This window comes from Danio aesculapii, chromosome 16 (genome assembly GCF_903798145.1).
Source record: "Danio aesculapii chromosome 16, fDanAes4.1, whole genome shotgun sequence".
NCBI lineage: Eukaryota > Metazoa > Chordata > Actinopteri > Cypriniformes > Danionidae > Danio > Danio aesculapii.
Genome location: NC_079450.1, coordinates 47,433,084 through 47,451,337, shown reverse-complemented (window position 1 = coordinate 47,451,337; position 18,254 = coordinate 47,433,084). Strand labels below are relative to the sequence as shown.

The 18,254-nt window shown below is 35.1% G+C and overlaps 1 protein-coding gene across 1 annotated transcript; it reads left to right on the top strand.

The window, feature by feature from the left end:
- Positions 1 to 2,554: 2,554 nt before the first annotated feature.
- Positions 2,555 to 18,076, top strand: ccdc12 (coiled-coil domain containing 12). The gene is made up of 7 exons (XM_056475425.1): positions 2,555 to 2,692; positions 3,509 to 3,582; positions 13,942 to 14,021; positions 14,190 to 14,251; positions 14,825 to 14,859; positions 14,982 to 15,058; positions 17,775 to 18,076. The coding sequence occupies exons 1-7, from the start codon at positions 2,609 to 2,611 to the stop codon at positions 17,852 to 17,854; spliced, it is 492 nt and encodes a 163-aa protein (XP_056331400.1). The 5' UTR covers positions 2,555 to 2,608; the 3' UTR covers positions 17,855 to 18,076.
- Positions 18,077 to 18,254: the final 178 nt, after the last annotated feature.

Here is an 18,254-nt window from a genome sequence, read left to right as displayed (position 1 = left end):
TGGTGGTGTTGGTCCACTTTGTTTTATTAAGCTCAAAGTCAATGCAGCGTCTACCTGGTGTTTTTATGCTTTTTGTAGATGCCAATTTCCTTTCGCAGCAGGAGTTCGCACCTGCCCACACTGCAAAAACTACTTCTAACTGGCTTGGTGAACATGATATTTTAGTGCCTGATTTACCAGCCAACTTGCCTGACCTGAACCCCATGGAGGATATAAGAGGTATTGTCAAGAGAGAGACAACAAACATCGGACCAAACAATAGAGACCGCACATTTCATACACAATGGTAAATATACAGGTAGATGCATCTATGCCATGCAACATTACAGCAGTAAATTGTTCACAATTAGCCTCAATCAAGTACTTCAGTACTAACTGAACATGCTTTGGATAATCTATTTTTTAATAATGTTTGAAAAAGTATTCACTTTTTTCAGGAAAAAGCTCAAAATAAAAGTCAGTTACAGTATAATAAAGCATTTATGTTTATGACAGATTTTATTAACAACTGAACTGGACAAAATACTTAGCACAACCTTGTATGCTTAATTTGAACAAGAAAAAAATATTCATCCTAAAACATAAAAATATTGTTATAGAAAGCAAAAATTAAACTTTTTTATTAAACTATTAAGCAGACTGCTTGTATTTCTTGAAAATTAATGCTTCAATCATTGATCTGCCAGACAGAACCATATAATTCCAAGCTGAAAATGACCTTATAATAAATTAGAACCTAATAATTCCAAGGTGATGATATACAGTTAAAGTCAGAATTATTAGCCCCCTTTGAATTTTTTTCTTTCTTTTTTAAATATTTCACAAATTATGTTTAACAGAGCAAGGAAATTTTCACATTATGTCTGATAATATTTTTTCTTCTAGAGAAAGTCTTATTTGTTTTATTTCGGCTAGAATAAAAGCAGTTTTGATTTAAAAAAAAATATATTTTAAGGTCAAAATTATTAGCCCCATTAAGCTATATATTTTCTCCATAGTCTACAGAACAAGCCATTGTTATACAATAACTTGCCTAATTACCCTAACCTGCCTAGTTAACCTAATTAACCTAGTTAAGCCTTTAAATGTCACTTTCAGCTGTATAGAAGTGTCTTGAAAAATATCTAGTCAAATATTATTTACTATCATCATAGCAAAGATAAAATAAAACAGTTATTAGAAATGAGTTATTAAAACTATTATGTTTAGAAATGTGTTGAAAAAAAAAATCTTCTCTCCGTTAAAATTGGGGAAAAAAATAAACAGGGGGCTAAAAATTCTGACCTTGACTGTATGTATATATATATATATATATATATATATATATATATATATATATATATATATAGATAGATAGATAGATAGATAGATAGATAGATACATAGATAGATAGATAGATAGATAGATAGATAGATAGATAGATAGATAGATAGATAGATAGATAGATAGATAGATAGATAGATAGATAGATAGATTCATATCACGATAGTAAAATTTCTGTAAATTCAATTAATTACTTATTTATACATTTTAACCACATGTAAGACTTCCTTTTTTTACATTTTAAAATATATACTCAGTAATATACTTAACCATGTGATCGTTTTTCTCACTTTATTATACACCTTCACGGCAATGGTTTGAGTAAAATTTTAGGAATATAAAATAAATATGAATACAATATAAAACAATATAAAACTTTTTAAAAGCTTGCAATTACAGATACAACATTTAAAAAATGATTATCTAAAAATCATTACAGTAAATAGTATATTTTGTGACCCCCATAAAAATAAATAGAGTATAATATGAAACTATGAACTTTTTATTTTGATATGATATATATCGTCATAGTGCATCTTTGTGACTGTTTGGCCAACTGTTTGGAAGAGGATGGACCTTGAGGCAGCTGTATTGCCATGGCAATGCCCTACATTCCATGCCATGTCACGTTCGGGGTGTTTGTTTGCATGTTTGGAGAACTTGTGTGGGCCATTTTTCTATTCAAATGAGTTATGAATTCTTTGAGTAATTTTGCTTGTGTCGTATTTTATGAATAAAAATGCTTTTAACAATAGTTTGTCAATCACTTGATAAAACTTTTCTTTCTTATTTGGACAGACATAACAGCATGCTAGTCATCCATCATACATACTTTAATGTAATTGTTTGAAGTCTTTAAAAAAATTCACTGTCATCCAACAACAATAAAGTTAACAAGTACAGAAAGAACAAGACTTATCTGATGTCATAATATTTTTACAAAAGTTATTTGATAAATGAAGGCACTTTATTTGCATTTAGGCCTATATAAAATGTGCAAATTTACTTATTATATCTATATACCGATTTTTAAACAATGATTTGTTCAAATAACATCATTATCTTGATACAGTTTTCTTATTCAACTGAGAACTATGACTATGATTTTAATAAGATTTAGCAATCCATTGTTAGCATTATGATATTACATTACTCGGGTAAACAATAATTTTTACTAACCAGTTGACATGCAAAGTCGATGTTTTCGGTGCTCAACTAGCAACCTCTAAGCAGACGTAATCAAGTACAGATTCATCGATCCTACTGTCCATGCTTTATTTTCATCATGGAGAAGCCTGCCAGTTCTCTACAAGAGCAAGCTTTGAAAAGAAAGGAGAGATTAAAAGCACTACGAGATCGACAGCTGCAAGTGAGTAAAGTATTAATTGTTGTTTTCATGAAGACATTGGGCAAAATTGGCGCATACGGGCTAACTGACATTAGCTAGCGAGTTAGCAAAACAGTTAACGTAAAGCGTTTCACATTGTTTTATAAGCGATTTGGTGTCGTTTACCACAAAGAGTCATTCGGATGCATTTTGCTTTTAGAAAACTTGGTCTTTGACATGTTTGTTTACATAGATACGCTAATTCACCTCATTTGCGTGATATTAAGGAAATATGTTTTGTTCAGCCATGGCTGAATTACAACAATGTGTAACTAAGAAAAGGCTGCATTTAAAAGGTCTCTTTTAGTTCAGTGAGGCCTCTGTTTTGTTACAGTGTAGAAAAGTCAAGCAACCACCGTTTAGTTTGGTTAAATATTTTAACCAGAAAATAAACAGCGTAATATTCAACAATCAAAACAAATGAATTGAGGATTTGTTTTTTCTGTTTACAGTAACGCATAACTTGATTATTTGACTGTTTTTCACTTCAAGTTCCGCCATTAATAAATACAGGAAAAGTTAATTATTATTATCAGTCGTAATCATCATGCCAATTTATGTTGTTAGAGTTTAACTTTAAATGAAGCAAGTTCCTTTAAACCCTGTTTAAATATTAAATGTTTTGCTTCCCAAAATGTGCACAGTAGAGGTTTGGTTGTGATTCATTGTGTATCACAGTTTTGTTGCATTTCCAAGTTTGTTTTCAAGTATTTATATCATTATTTGCTTTTCATCTCTTTGATCGTAATTAGTTATTATTAAATAATCATAAGGCACCCTATTTTTGATCATTTCCAGGGCCATGCACCTGCAGATGGAGAGCCTGAGAGGAAAAGAGCTCTGGAAGACTCTGAGGCAGAGGACAGACACAGGTAAAAACCAAACAGACATCTATACACAGGAACACTATGAAGAATTAAACTGAGGCTCTCCAATGTTTTAAAAACAGAAAGGACCTTGTTGAATAGGCGGCCTGTTCAAAATGGACAATAAATAACAAAGCTGTGCTCTGTTGATATGAGCTCAAGAAGCGCTGTGAGGTAAAGGTCTCTCTCGTTCACAGCTCTATTTCAGGCTCAATTCAAGGCCTTGAGCTTGCTGCGCTCTCTCTCTCTCTCTCTCTCTCTCTCTCTCTCTCTCTCTCTCTCTCTCTCTCCCTCTCTCTCTCTCTCTCTCTCTCTCTCTTTTTTTTTCCATTGTTTACTTTCAGATTCACAGAACCCTTGTGCTTTCCTCCCTGAGCTCAAGGGGTGTTTGGCATTGACAGTTAGCAAAGGTTTCCAAACAGTCATCACTCAATGTCTGAAGAGTATCTCCCTTAGTACTTGATACAAAAGAATTTTTTTTTTTTTTACTAATTTTATCATTCCAAACCTTTATGGATTATTTTTCATCGGTGGATGAATGTTGTCAACCAGTTTTTACTTCAACTTTATGGATCAAAAACTTACATTTGACTGTTACATTCAACTTACATTTTGAGGCAAGGGATAGTAAATGAGTTTACTTATTTACTTATTTAATCTCTTGGGGTCTCATTCATGAAACATGAGCAAAAAAATGTGTAAATCATTAGTAAAGCTGTTCTGTGCTCATTTATGCATTTTTCCAATTGGTAAGAAAGGAGCGTAAATCTGGGGTTTCATTTATAAACAAAACCGGGGTGGAAATGTGTGTATGCAACTAGGGCTGCACGATTCTGGCAAAAATAAAAATTCCGATTTTTCTTTTTTTTTTTTTTTTCTAATTTATAATTTTTTTTGCCTAAAATCAAGATCACGATTATGTAAATGTAAAATAAATTTTAATATGATTAGCCTATTATTATTGTTAATTCTCAAGCATATGGTAAAACAACAATAATTATATTAGCCCTGTGTGTAGGTCTACTGTTGCTTAAAATGCAAAATGTTGTATTATGGTGGACTTGAACAGATTTTAAATATGTCCTGTTTATTAATTCACAGTAAAATAATTCTGAAGTTGATTTATTATGTTTAAGACATGTGCTTGTCATCTGTCATTGACAACATTATTAGACCATTATATTTATAATTATATATAGGCTAGGGTTGTTATACTGAAACATTTATTTTCATGCACAACACTTTGTGTTCGCTATGAAAGAAAAAACACATCAAATGTTTGTCGTAATCATAACTCTAAAATGCGACATGATCATTTAAACGATGTGCGCACAGGTTTCACTTTCACTTCCTAGTGCGGCTCATAGCTGCTGTCACTGTGAGAAAAACACACATACATGCAAATCAAACCTCCCGGACGGCTCTCAAACGATCGCTAGTAAACAAACTGAACATTATTTACAAATTTATTACCTGTTATTCACAGCATATGCAGGTTGTGTTCACTAAAGTAGGCGTCATTTGCGTGCACGCGTGCATTCTCAGCAGTAAAAAAGCAGTGCGTCAGCTCACGTGCGATTTACATCACGATTTACGACCGTGAATACATCATTACATGAAGACAGAAATGACATTCATGAATTATACCTTATAAATACAGTATGTGACACTTTTAACGCCGTTTGAAGGTGTCAATGTTGCTGTGAAGACTTCTGCGAAGACTTTCTTCCCTCCTCACCTTGAAAATATAATTGGCTGAATCGTAGAAAAAGCTGAATTAGTATCGTGTGTAGGATCTTTTTTCGATTAATCGTGCAGCCCTATATGCAACTTCCTACTCAAATGTTGTGATCTATAAAAAGTTAATTTGACGGGACAATGCACAGCTGTAAGTAAACTTTAAAGGGCCATGAAAGGCCTGTCTCAGCAGGGTGTTTTCATACCTCTAGTTTAAAAAAAAGTCAGGAAAGTGGGTGAGTTCAGCTTTATTTAGGTGAGAGTGTCGAGTTGCGAAAGAAGGAAGTGTTTGCATGAAAAAGGGAGTTTCAGAACGTGCACGCTCTGATTTTCACAGCAGCAACACAAACACAGGCGCAGGGGAGATAGACAGTGACTACGTTTACATGGACATCAGTCATCAAATTATTTGCCTTAATCTGAATAAGACAATAATATGATTAAGGTGTTTACATGAGCTGCTTTTTGAATGTTCCTTTCATGATTATGTTTTACATGTTATAGCACATAATCTGATTAACATCATCGTATCACCACGCTATCCACATTTCCTCCAAAGTTTGGGTGTTTCATTCTTAATTTGTCAACTTTAACTGCAGTTTGACACTTTCACTTTCATTCAGGAACATTTCATGCATGCCCTCCGTGACAAACAAGATATTGCATGTGAGGAACTACTGGACGATTGTTGTTTTGATAAAATTTGATAAAAAAAATTTGATAAAAAATTTGATTAAAAAAAAAACCTCCGCATTTCTCAGTAGATGCAGAGGCTCGGTAGGTGCACAGAATAGTGTCAAACAGCCGTGTCTGTATAGACTATTCGGTCTCAAAATGCGGTGAAAATCCCACACGACGGTAATAGTTTGGTTAAGGTGTTTACATGTTTACATTCGGAGAGCTGCATTTACAGCAGATCTTTTAGTCCATAATATTGTAGTGATATTAACGTACTGTAAACTTAGTAACTAAATTGTTTTGACTAAGGTATGTCTTTAAAAGCTGAAAGCGTAAATCTGTAAAGACAGGGTAATTAACACCAACTGGAACCGCGTCTTTTTTTTAAAAGGAGATGAGTGGCAAATCCGGATTTTACCAATTCCAGATGCAAAAAGCTCTTGGATAAAAAATGTTCCTTACAATATTTTTGTCGCGTGTTAGCAGACCACTGTCATCCAACTGCTGGGTCCACACGTCAGCTCCAGCTCCACAAAACCTTTGTTGCGGCACATTTATGAACACAACACTGACAACCCAATACTGTCTCCAAACAATTGTTCTTCTACTTGTTTAAATTACAGTTTGTAACACAATGTGACGTTCCTCTCTGTCGTCCGAACACTGTAACAGGTAAAAACAGTCTTCGAAGCTATCATGCATATTATTAAAGTTGCACCTCATTCACAATAGAGCGCACTGATTGGTTCGAACCAATTTTTTCGCATGAATTAATGATGAAAACCCAAAGATGTCACGTTGTACCGGCCAGTACAGCCGTCCAGTCTCCATGCTGGAATTTACAAAAGGATCTCATGGCTGTGACGCAGCTTCAAATTTTTTTTTTTCAAACCGGAAGAACGAATTTGTGCAAAATAACGAAAAATCAACCAATTCTCACTTTTTAGTGAAATAAATGTGTCCTAATAGTGTTTTTAGCGACGTGGGACATACATATGACTGTCAATATCTTTAAAAAATGTGTTTTGGTGTTTTGTGAGCCTTCAAATAAACATAATTAAGTTTAATATTGACTTCATAAATCATTATATGAGCCATCATAACCATAGCTATTAGTCATTTCTTATATTTATGAAATATACTGGAGTCAAACTTAGTTGTAATTTATAGATGGGATTATGCTATTTGTAAATGAGCCTGTGCTTGTGCTTTATTTATGAATTATTGGTATGCATGATGAACAAACAAATCGGATATTGACAAACAGATTTGTGAATCCAAAGTAGAGGAAGGTCTGGGTTATGCAACATTTACTCCTGCATTTCCAATGTTTTTAAATGTTTCACAAATGAGACCCTTGAGCTGTAATTTTGTTGGTCTGTTAGTTAGTGTGAAGGTTTTTGAAATGAAGGTGATGTTGGAGGTGGTCTGAGAGAGAATGGCTTGAGGTGTGTCTCTTTAAACGTGCATTATTAAAACGGTAACGCATCTTGAAAACAATGAGATGTAATTTGTCACCTTGCTCACTTGTTATTTTTATGCTTCCTTTGCTGCCCATGCCTGACATAAATGTCTAGTCTTTTGAAAAAAACAAAAACAATGACAGTTTCTATTGTTATAAACATAAAAAAATGATTTAGTGGTGATTGAGGGCGTTCTTTTTAATGTTACAAAAAGGTCACTTATATTTATCAAGGACATATACATTGATAAAGATTGCAATAAGTATTAAACAGTGATGTTAAATATTTCAAGTTAATTCTGTTCTTTTGAAGAAAGTAAAATTCTATGGAGCACAGCTGTTAACATGCACTATCTGCATGTTAGAATGATCTCTGACGGATACAATTTTGTATACTTACTGGTTTTACTCATAAATAAATATATAATACAAAACTTTTCCCCGCTTTTTGGCCAAGTGCATCCATAGTTTTCTTTTTCAGCCCAGAATGTTTATTTCGTGCATGTCTAAAGAAGTTAATTAATGCATCTCTTTGCGATATAATTGTGCAGCCCTATTTCTAGACAAAGTTTAAAGGAGCTTGTCTGTATTTTGGGGCCTTAGGAAATATCTGCTTGTTGGGCAATAGCTTGGCCTTTTTGTTTAAGCTGTCAAAATTTTGAAGCAAGGTGAGGCATATAATTAATATTTTCTCAGATTCTGAATGAAGCTCAACCTTTCACCTGAGCTTGTCAGTATTTTGTCACAACTTAAGCAGTAGGAGAAATGTCAAACAGGGTTTTTATTAGCGCAAAATGAGGTGGAGGCGGTATCCCGACCATGACATTTTGCACAGATTATATTATTGTAATTTTAGTAAAACAATACCTTATTTAAATGAGGCCAACATTAAATGTGACCAGTAATTCATGACCAGTGCTTAAACTTCAGGCGAAGGTGGTTAATGATATTTAGGGATGCACCAATACCATCTTTTTGCAACAGATCCAATCCTGATACCAAAATTCTGAGAATTGACCGATACAGATCCGATCCCAATACTGTGTCTTTTTTTTTTTTTTTTTAACATAATACAGTTTCTATAGTTCTGGCGATGAACTCAAATAATATGTATTCTTCAGTAACAATAACAGACCTATAGGCCTACTGTATATGACAGACGACACAATCTAACTAAAAACATGATGCTTGCTGTAAACTAGGCTACATTATTTGAGCCTTCATTACGACATTGATATGATCTGTTGTGGTCCAGCTTATGTTTCCTTTTTTAATATTAAGATTTTTCTTTGAAATCTGTGATAGGCTACCCATTGACCTTAATAGTTGGTAAAATAACCAGCCTTTTAGCAAACCTGATATTTTCCTGTAGATTTGATGATTAAACTAAACTGAGGCCATCTTTACTTAAACATTCCCTCGCCTTAACGTGAGGGACATGGAGAAAAAGAAAACACATCAGCTCAGAGAAAAAAAATCAGATGCTCAAGACATAATCTTTAAAATAATGACTTAAATTAACCATGTAGCAAACATATGACAGGTTTGTGATACAACAATTACAGTGGAGCATTAATTATATCCTAATTTTCCATGGCTAAAAGCAAATGATCCACCCGCATAGTTGTGTTCATTGTTTATCTATTATTGTCTGAAAAAAATATCTTCTTGGAAAGAATTTAGTTTGGTGTAATTTGTATCTTAATTTTATTGTATTTTTTTGTTGGTCAGTTAACTACAAAATAAACAAGAAGATTTGAGGTGGAGTTCAAAACAAGGTCCACAGTACTTCAGCGCACAAACATACAAACTCGTCTGTTAGGTAAAATATTAATATAAATAAAAATTACAGTGACATATTCACAGTTTTAGAGTATCCTGTATTAGGCTGTTTAATTTTCTGTTAATGACAATCCATATCGTGCCTGTCAGTTTCACTGTTTTAATCAACTACTTTGGCCACAGTGAGCCAGGCTTTACAAACTATTCGCAGCACAGAAAGTATTCCCCTCGCAAGAATAAACTCAGCCTTTTTTATTTAGCCTTTTCTAAATGATAATTTCAGGTAGGCCTACTTCGTGTGTGAAGAGCAGGTAATAACCCTCTCTACCCCAGTGTTGCGAATGCGATCTGTGAATGGAGAATGATTAACAGGCGCAGCAGAGGGAAGCGCTGAATTGAACATGAATTTAACCACTTGAATATTCATTTGTGCTTCACATTAAACTATAGAATGGCTTCAGAACATTTGGGATATAGTAGGCCTACATGACAACATTCTAGTGCTATATAGGCCACCTTTTTATGGCTTATAAATTACACAAAATATAGCGCATGCTCAAGATCGGATTTGTATCGGTACAATTTGGCCGATACCCGATCCAGCAAAAATATGCGGTGGTATTGAACCGATAACCGATCCAAGTTTCAGGATCAGTGCATCGCTACAAAATGTGACGGCCACCTTGTAGTTCTCTATGCAGGAAAAAACCCTGTAAACATTTCAAATTGATTTTGTTCCCTAGGCATTGGAGGAACCCATCTTCCCACATTGCATTAGTTATTTCTGTCATTCGTAAATATGTTTCGTCAGCAGTGAAGATTCATTGTGCCACTGCTGCCTATTTTAGAGTAAAGGAAGCCCAACGATGGTCCCCTCGGTTGTTTTGCAGGCTCTGAGAAACGAGAGACCTTCCACCAAACTGTCAAGGCCCTCAATTCAGCTCCATCCCTCTGAGCACTTCAAGAACAGAACAGCTTTTCCCATGCGCATTAAATCCAGCCCTTCTGTATGTGATTAATTTAGAAAACAGGATACTGCTCTGGCCAGTTTGCCTCAACCCTCGGCCACAAGTTATTCAGGACTTCAGGATGTTCGAAATGCTCACTTAGACTTTGACAAACTGCTGTTGACATACAGAAAGCGTTGGATTGTTTGGCTGCTCTGATGTAGATGAGGAAAGCCAGTGGTCCTGTATTGTTCCAGCAGGTGGTCAGGAAGTCTTTTCAGGAAAGCTGAGGGCAGGGAGGCGTTCCCTGCTCTTTGTTTCAGTCTTGTTTTGAGTGTTTCTGCAAAATCCTGCAATGCTCTTTCATATACAGTTGATGTCAGAATTATTAGCCCCCGTTTATTTTTTCCGCAATTTCTGTTTAACAGAGAGAAGATTTTTTTTCAACACATTTCTAATAACTGATTTATTTTATCGTTGCCATAATGACAGTAAATAATATTTGACTAGATATTTTTCAAGACACTTCTATACAGCTTGAAGTGATATTTAAAGGCTTAACTAGGTTAATTAGGTTAACTAGGCAGGTAAGGGTAATTAGGCAAGTTATTGTATAACGATGGATTGTTCTGTAGACTATCGAGAAAATATATAGCTTAAAGGGGCTAATAATTTTGACCTTAAAATGAGTTTTAAATATTAAAAACTGATTTTATTCTAGACAAAATAAAGCAAATTAGTCTTTCTCCAGAAGAAAAAAATATTATCAGACATGCGGTGAAAATTTCCTTGCTCTGTTAAACATCATTTTTGGAAATATAAAAAAAATTCAAATGGGGATTAATAATTATGACTTCAACTTCTATATATATAAATATATAAATGCTTTGTTTGGTTCCATCCATTTTATTAATCTTATTTTCATTAACTCTACACCCACATTGAAGTGCACTCTAAAGATTAAGGGTTCTTGATTCCTTTGGTCGCAGCCCATCTAATTGCATGGTTTGACACTAATGCAATAAAGCAAATGTAAAGGCAGCAACACTAAAGCTCCAAACATATCAAATTTTTAAAAGTCTATCATGTTATAATTATGTCATATCATGTTAAATCATAATCTCATGTCATAATCTTTTAATAATTGTAGATACGTTTGGAGCTTTGGAGTGTTTTCTGCCTTTACATTTGCTTTTTTGTACTTTTATTTATTTATTTTGGTAAAGCAATGATTAGAGACTGATGTGCATTCTTTTTGACTCATGCATGCCTTGTCTACACTTAATACACTCTCTGTTTCAGCTTTCCTTCCACATGAAGATTTGAACTTTTTTTTTTTATTATTAAAACTTTGGCTTTTGAAAAACTCTCCAAAAGTGGATCAAATGCAGTTTTCCTGTTGTAGCGAGGACCAAAAATGTGAGTTTTAAAAAGTGAGCCACTCATGTGAATCATTCAGCCCAATGCAAGATGGCGGATGATGTTGTACCACAGATGCTGCATTTGCTGTCTAGTTTGATGGCATAAAAGATTAATGTCAGTTTTGACATGCTTCAGATTGCGTTTCTTCAAAGGAGAAGGATTATTTACATGAGTGTTGTTTGGCATCAGAAGAACATGAGGGCACTTTTTTTTATTCATGCACAGTACTGGGAATTTGCAGACATGCAAGCTTTAGGAAAATGCTCAAATACTATAGTGTGCTTGGAAAGAGTCCATAAATGAAAACACAGTTGTTGTTTTTATGTGTCCATTACCAGTGTAGATGTAGTCTTAAAAATCAGTGCTTAAAAAACCTCCAACAGTAAACTGAAACCCATAGTATTTCTGATTTACGCTGTGAGACTGCACTACTTCTGACAGAAACGAGAGATGCATTTGGGATTAAACAATGTTTTTTGTGTCCAGTGAAGACACTTCTGTCTGCTGTGACAAGAGTGACATGGATTAGGTTTGGTGTAGTCACAGGCTGCGTCTGAAATTGTCTACTACTTAACTAGGTACTACATTTAAACTTACTCGCATTCATACTAAATTCATTATTATGAATGTGAGTAGTATGTATGGAGCTTGGATAAACTACATCTACCTTTATAATGTGACCTACCTGTGTCAGTTCAAGGCTCAGCAATAAGGACTGCCCGATGGCCCGGGGCTAGCATGAGAGAAGCTTGGGACAGTAGACAGGATCGTTACTGGCCCGATCGGGCATCCTTGTTACTAAAGTTTGATTTTCCTGCAACACTGCGACTATTTGTCAATTGCATGCCAATACAGTCCTTGAATCGAGAAACAGTTTGTGCTTTTAAGCCTTTTAAATGCTACCTTCTCTGTGATATCGTAAACACTAGAACTACATATACATTTAGAACTGCAATAAAATACCTGCACATTTTCCATACTGCTATTTTGTTTGCAGAACAATTGGAATTTTGCTTAAAATGTAACATTTTAAAAATATTTAAATTCTAAATTTACAGACGTTATTTTTGACACATTATTTATAAATATTTGACTAAGAAATAGTTAACTTTTTTAATTTTTTTGGTGGGACCAGTGCAAATTTTGGCAGGGCAAGTAAAAATCTGAACGACTGACCTGATCTGGCCAGTCCAAAAAATCTTTGAAAAAGCGTTGAACCCTGCAGTTGCGTCGCTTCACTTCCATTCATGAATTCTTTCGTATGGCAACATGGGATAGCACAGCGTCCATTGGATGCATACTTCAGAATCTTGCCAGAAGTAGTAGGCCATCCTGGTACTTCTCGCATACTGTTTTTAATGTACAATATAGTATGGAAGTATACATTTTCAGACGCAGCCACTGTGTTAGATCAAGAGGTAATGAATGTTGGCCTGCTGCTGGTAAATGCCAGATAAACATATCTGCTATTAAGAAGACAAATCTTTTTAAAATCTTGTCGACTTTTTGCTGTAAATGCTACTTTTGTATAGGCTATGTTGGGTTCAAATTATTTTGAAAAACCAAATTGTTTATTTTAGCAAATGTATTCGCACCACTTGACATTTGAACTAACCTTTCCTTATAATGAAATGGATATATCATTATCTGATTTGACCAGTATTAATGAGAGTATGTAAATGCTTTAAAGAATTATTATATTGTTATATTATCTGTTTCTGTAGTATGACTTATTCATAAAATGGTGACGAGTTGGAGCCTGCTTTAGTCTTTTTTCTAAAAACAAAATGAGCATCTAAAAAAAACCAACCAGTTAACAGTTTAATGAAAATGAATTCTCAGTGTCTTTTAAAACACAATTTTTTATGTTCATTTTGTGTTGATTATGCAGTTAAGAACTCTGTGCTTCCCTGGAGATCCAGCAGCAGATTTTACTGTGACTTGCAAAGATGTTAACAGACCCGCCGGCTGAGCGCTGGCGTAATTGGGCTCGTTTCAACCCCTCTTAGCTAGCGCTCCCTAGACACTGTCAGGTGCTACATGCTAATTAGCTAGCTGCTACAAAGATGAAGGGAGGCTTTGTGCGCATGGTGAGAGACTGTACTCTCTGGATGCCGTCACAGGCCGGAATCAGTGCTCAACTCGCACCTGCTGATCCATATCCAAAATAAACACTTATCTGCACTGCCGCCGGCTGGTTACTGCGTTCTCTGCTAAATTTTGTTGGTGAACTTATCTGTTTAATATCTCGAGTTAATAATATGGTGTAAAAAGGGCAGTGACAAAACATTTGAATGTGATTGAGTGAATTACATAGTTCTGCCTTTGTGTTTGCAGAGAGCTAAAGCTGCGGAATTACACCCCAGAGGACGAGGAGCTGAAGGAGAGGCAGGTTCCCAAAGCAAAGCCTGCATCAGGTGAGAGGACGTCTGCTTTAGCTGCAATAGAAATATTACTGGCTGCACTTCTTCAGATGTTTGTGCTGGCTAATTATGCTGACCTCGGTTTTGGGTGATTAAGTTACAGCGGGTGAGCTGGTGTTGAGTTACAGGTTGTCTGACTGGTCTTGTTTGATGTTCCTTTAGTGGATGACAAGGTCAAGGATCAGCTGGAAGCTGCGAACCCTGAGCCTGTGATCGAGGAAGTGGTGAGTGAGGTTTTCTTTAATCCAAAGTCTCATTTTAATCCAAACATGAAAAATGGTGATATTTGATGATGATGATGATGATAATAATAATAATAATAATAATAATAATAATAAAAACATCATTTAAACTTGTGTGAGTATGAGAGTAATAATAAATACTAGTGAAGTTATTGTTTTGAAGAATTCATTGAAAGAACCAGCTCAAAATAGTAGTTTGCTTATGAGTTGGAAATTAAATATATAATTATAGAACTATATCTTGTATTCATCTTCCTCATAATTGTGTAGCCTACAGAACTAGACTGAGAGAGCATTTAAAGGCTTTTGCAGGTGTTTTGAGTTCTTTAGCTGATTAGAGCATGGTACCAGGTGTCTTCAGTACTGACCCTTTTTACAATATTCTCAATTTCTGAGATACTGAAATTTGAGGTTTTCATTAGTTGTAATCAAAATCATCAAATTAAAAAGAAATAAACACTTGAAATGTAGCAGTCTGTGTAGAAATGAATGTATACAGTGTGCAAGTTTCACTTGAATAAAACTAATCTTTTCTTTTGCACTCATGTGTTTTAGGATCTGGCCAATCTTGCCCCCAGAAAACCAGACTGGTACAAACCCAAACTTTTTACTCATACAACAGCTTTGCATTATATTCACTGTTATCAAATGCAAATATTATAATTTTTTTATATATTAATCTAATGCTTTATTTTTTTGTTTTGTGATTTAGGGATTTAAAGAGGGACGTTGCAAAGAAGCTTGAGAAACTAGAGAGGAGAACACAGAAAGCCATTGCTGAACTTATCCGTGAGTATGGCACGACACTCTGGCTGAGATTCAATTTCTTATTGAGTTAGTTGAACCAAAAAAAAACAAACAAACAAAAAAGAACTGTCATCGTTAATCGCCAACTTTTTGTTCCAAAACCTCTGAGTATTTTTGTGTTGAGCACAAAGAAGATATTTTCAAGAATGTTGAAAACCAGTACCCTTAGATTTCCATTCTTCAAAATATCTTTTGTGTTTAACAGCAAAAATAAATTTTTAAAAGGTTTGGAGCCACTTGAGTGTAAACTGTAAATATAATTGTATTTTTAATATGAACCATCATTTTAAGGTTCTTTTGCACCAATGACAATCACTAGGTTAGATTAGATTAGATTCAACTTTATTGTCATTACACATGTACAAGTACAAGGTAACAAAATGCAGTTTAGGTCTAACCAGCAGTGCAATAGCAGCAAGTGCAGGATACAGGTATAAGTTATAAAGTGCAGTTATAGAAAAACTATGGTAATATTTACAGATGGATGTACTATAAACATTATATACAGGTTGTATTAGCTATGAACAGAGATTTACAATAAATGAATATATGTACAGGATGCTATTAATATTTAACATGTGCAAATGTTAAATAGTGCAGGGATTGTGAGGAGTATAAGTTAGAGGAGAGTGGGGGATGTATTGAGTCATGTGAGGGGCAGTTCAAAAGGGAGACAGCTCTGGGGAAAAAGCTGTTCCTGCTGGTCTGCTGGTTTTTGTCTGGGGGAGCCTGAAGCGCCTGCCGGAAGGCAGGAGAGAAACCAGTCTGTGAGCAGGGTGAGAGGTGTCCTTAAGAATACTGCCCGTTCGGCGCAGGCAGTGTTTCTTCTGTATGTCCTCTATGACTGGCAGTGTGGTCCCTGTGATGCGTTGGGCAGTTTTCACCACCTGCTGCAGTGCCTTACACTCAGCAACAGAGCAGCTTCCATACCAGACTGTGACGCAGTATTACTACTAACTATTAAGATTCATTTAAATAATCATTCTAACTCTACGAGATCAGAGCATGGCTATCTGCTTATGTTGTGAGGTAATTAATTCAGTTTTGGTCTTTTGTTTTTAATCTGAATAACAGCTGTAAAACTGCTTTCGATAACCTTTTATGAACAATAAATATTCTTAACATTCATTAAAGCTAATCTTTTAAGATCTTCTGAGTTTGCTACAGTCTCAGGACTTATAGCATTCCATGATTCATGAACAGTGACTCATTGATGTCTTAGATGTCCATACAAAGACGTATTAAAGTATGCCAAGACTATATAGTATTTATTACCACTAGTTTTTAATTGATCTCATCTGATTAAGACCTGGAAAAGGTGACATTTAACATCAGACTTAACATGTGGTACTGATTAATTTGGAATCGATTTCAGAATGATTTTGAGCTGATGAACAATAAATAACAATAACAACAATAAACTGCAGGCATCAGAGATGACAGGTTTTCAGAGAGCAAAACCTAAAAATAAAAATCCAGCCTGGTTTAAGGAGTTTTACAGCATGTGATGTAAATGTTCTCTGTTAATTCAGGGTTTAATATAAATGTATAATATTCAATATTATATAAATCATTCATTCAAATAATGTAAATTGTTAGCAAAACATTTTGACTCAATGCTTTTAGTTTAAAATGTTTTCATTTGGAGCAAAAACAATGCACTGGGAGTGGCTTTGTTGCATCACATATGAATGTCACTTCTCACAGTTTGGCTTTGTGACCTCTAACCCAGAATAAAACCTGCTTTGGAGCAGGTAAGCCATGTGACGCAGGTTACCATGGTGAAGAAACCTGATCAAGTTCAAACTAAACAGGCCTTTGAACTGCAACATGCTTAAAATAATGGAATGTTATTGTCATTTAGTTGTGGGTGCTAATAGTTAACATCAATGTTGCTCTGAAGCACTAATCCACCACTACATCATTTCTTTTATCAGTAATACATTCAAAATGTAGTCATGGAGCCTTTTATAATGAGCTCCGCCAGGGCTTCATGTAAGGCCAATTGCTTTGAGGATTAATAATCCCCAGAGGTCTCATAAAGTCTCATAATGACATCATGTATGGATTTCCAGTCTCTCTATGCTTGTCTGGCATAGACTAGATCTCCCTCATCCCTCATCCAGTACTATACTGTAGTTTTACCTGCTAGACTTGCAATTAAAATGAAAAGTTTGTAATTATGTGGATCACAACCAAAGTTTTTATTTGTTGTTAAGAGCATGTTAGTTTTATACACCTATGCGGGTCCAAAATGTGCGTACTCATTCCCTAATACACACCTGTGTGGATTCGGACACATCATTAGTGAAACTGCGTCATGTGTTTAAGACCATGCGATTAAATCGTTAATATAGAGCCCTTAGTCTTTTCAGCTAGCCTGCTCCAGGCTAACAACCAGACTAAGATTAATCTTGTTAGTTTTGCTGTCAATGCTTCTAGAAATTTATGTTTTACAGTCACTAAATGTTTTTTCGCAAAAAGTTACCATAGCAACGAAACCCAATCAAAACCAACCCACCTTATTGAGCCTAAAAAACTCAGAGTTAATATTGCTCAAACTTTACAAGAATTACCTGCATTGAAAACTCATACCAGCTTCATGCAACAGGCCTCAGAACTATAGCACTCACAAGTCTTTGAAGCTCATTCCTTGTGTTCATATGATGTTTATGTCTGGACATGTGTGATTCTGCAGGTGAACGGCTCAAGGGCAGCGAGGAAGAGCTGGCAGGAGCGGTCGGAGCTGTTGGCGTGGAGGAGGGAGACTCGGATTGAATCTACTTCAAGAATGGCAGTTTCAGCCCATTATATAGCAGAATGTGTTTGAAACGGACTTCTTATGCAGAGGCCAGCTTACGTGCCTCCAGATCAGGTGATTAGGAAGTGTGAGTGTATTAGAGAGAATGAGAGAGGGAAAGAACGACTGAGAGATCGAGTTTTTGTTTTTCACATTTTATTATTTTGTTGTTTATAAGTAAACAATCCTTCTTTTCTAAATGGATTCTGTCTATTTCCTCTCTGAGCCGTGTGATAAAAATGTTATCTGATGTCAGTAAGCTTGTTTCTTTCAAATCAGAAATGGAACAAAGGGATAGATTCACGTTGTCATTCATGTTGTATTTCTCTCCTTTCTTATGTAATGTGCATTCAATTGGAGATTTAAGAAGAATACAGC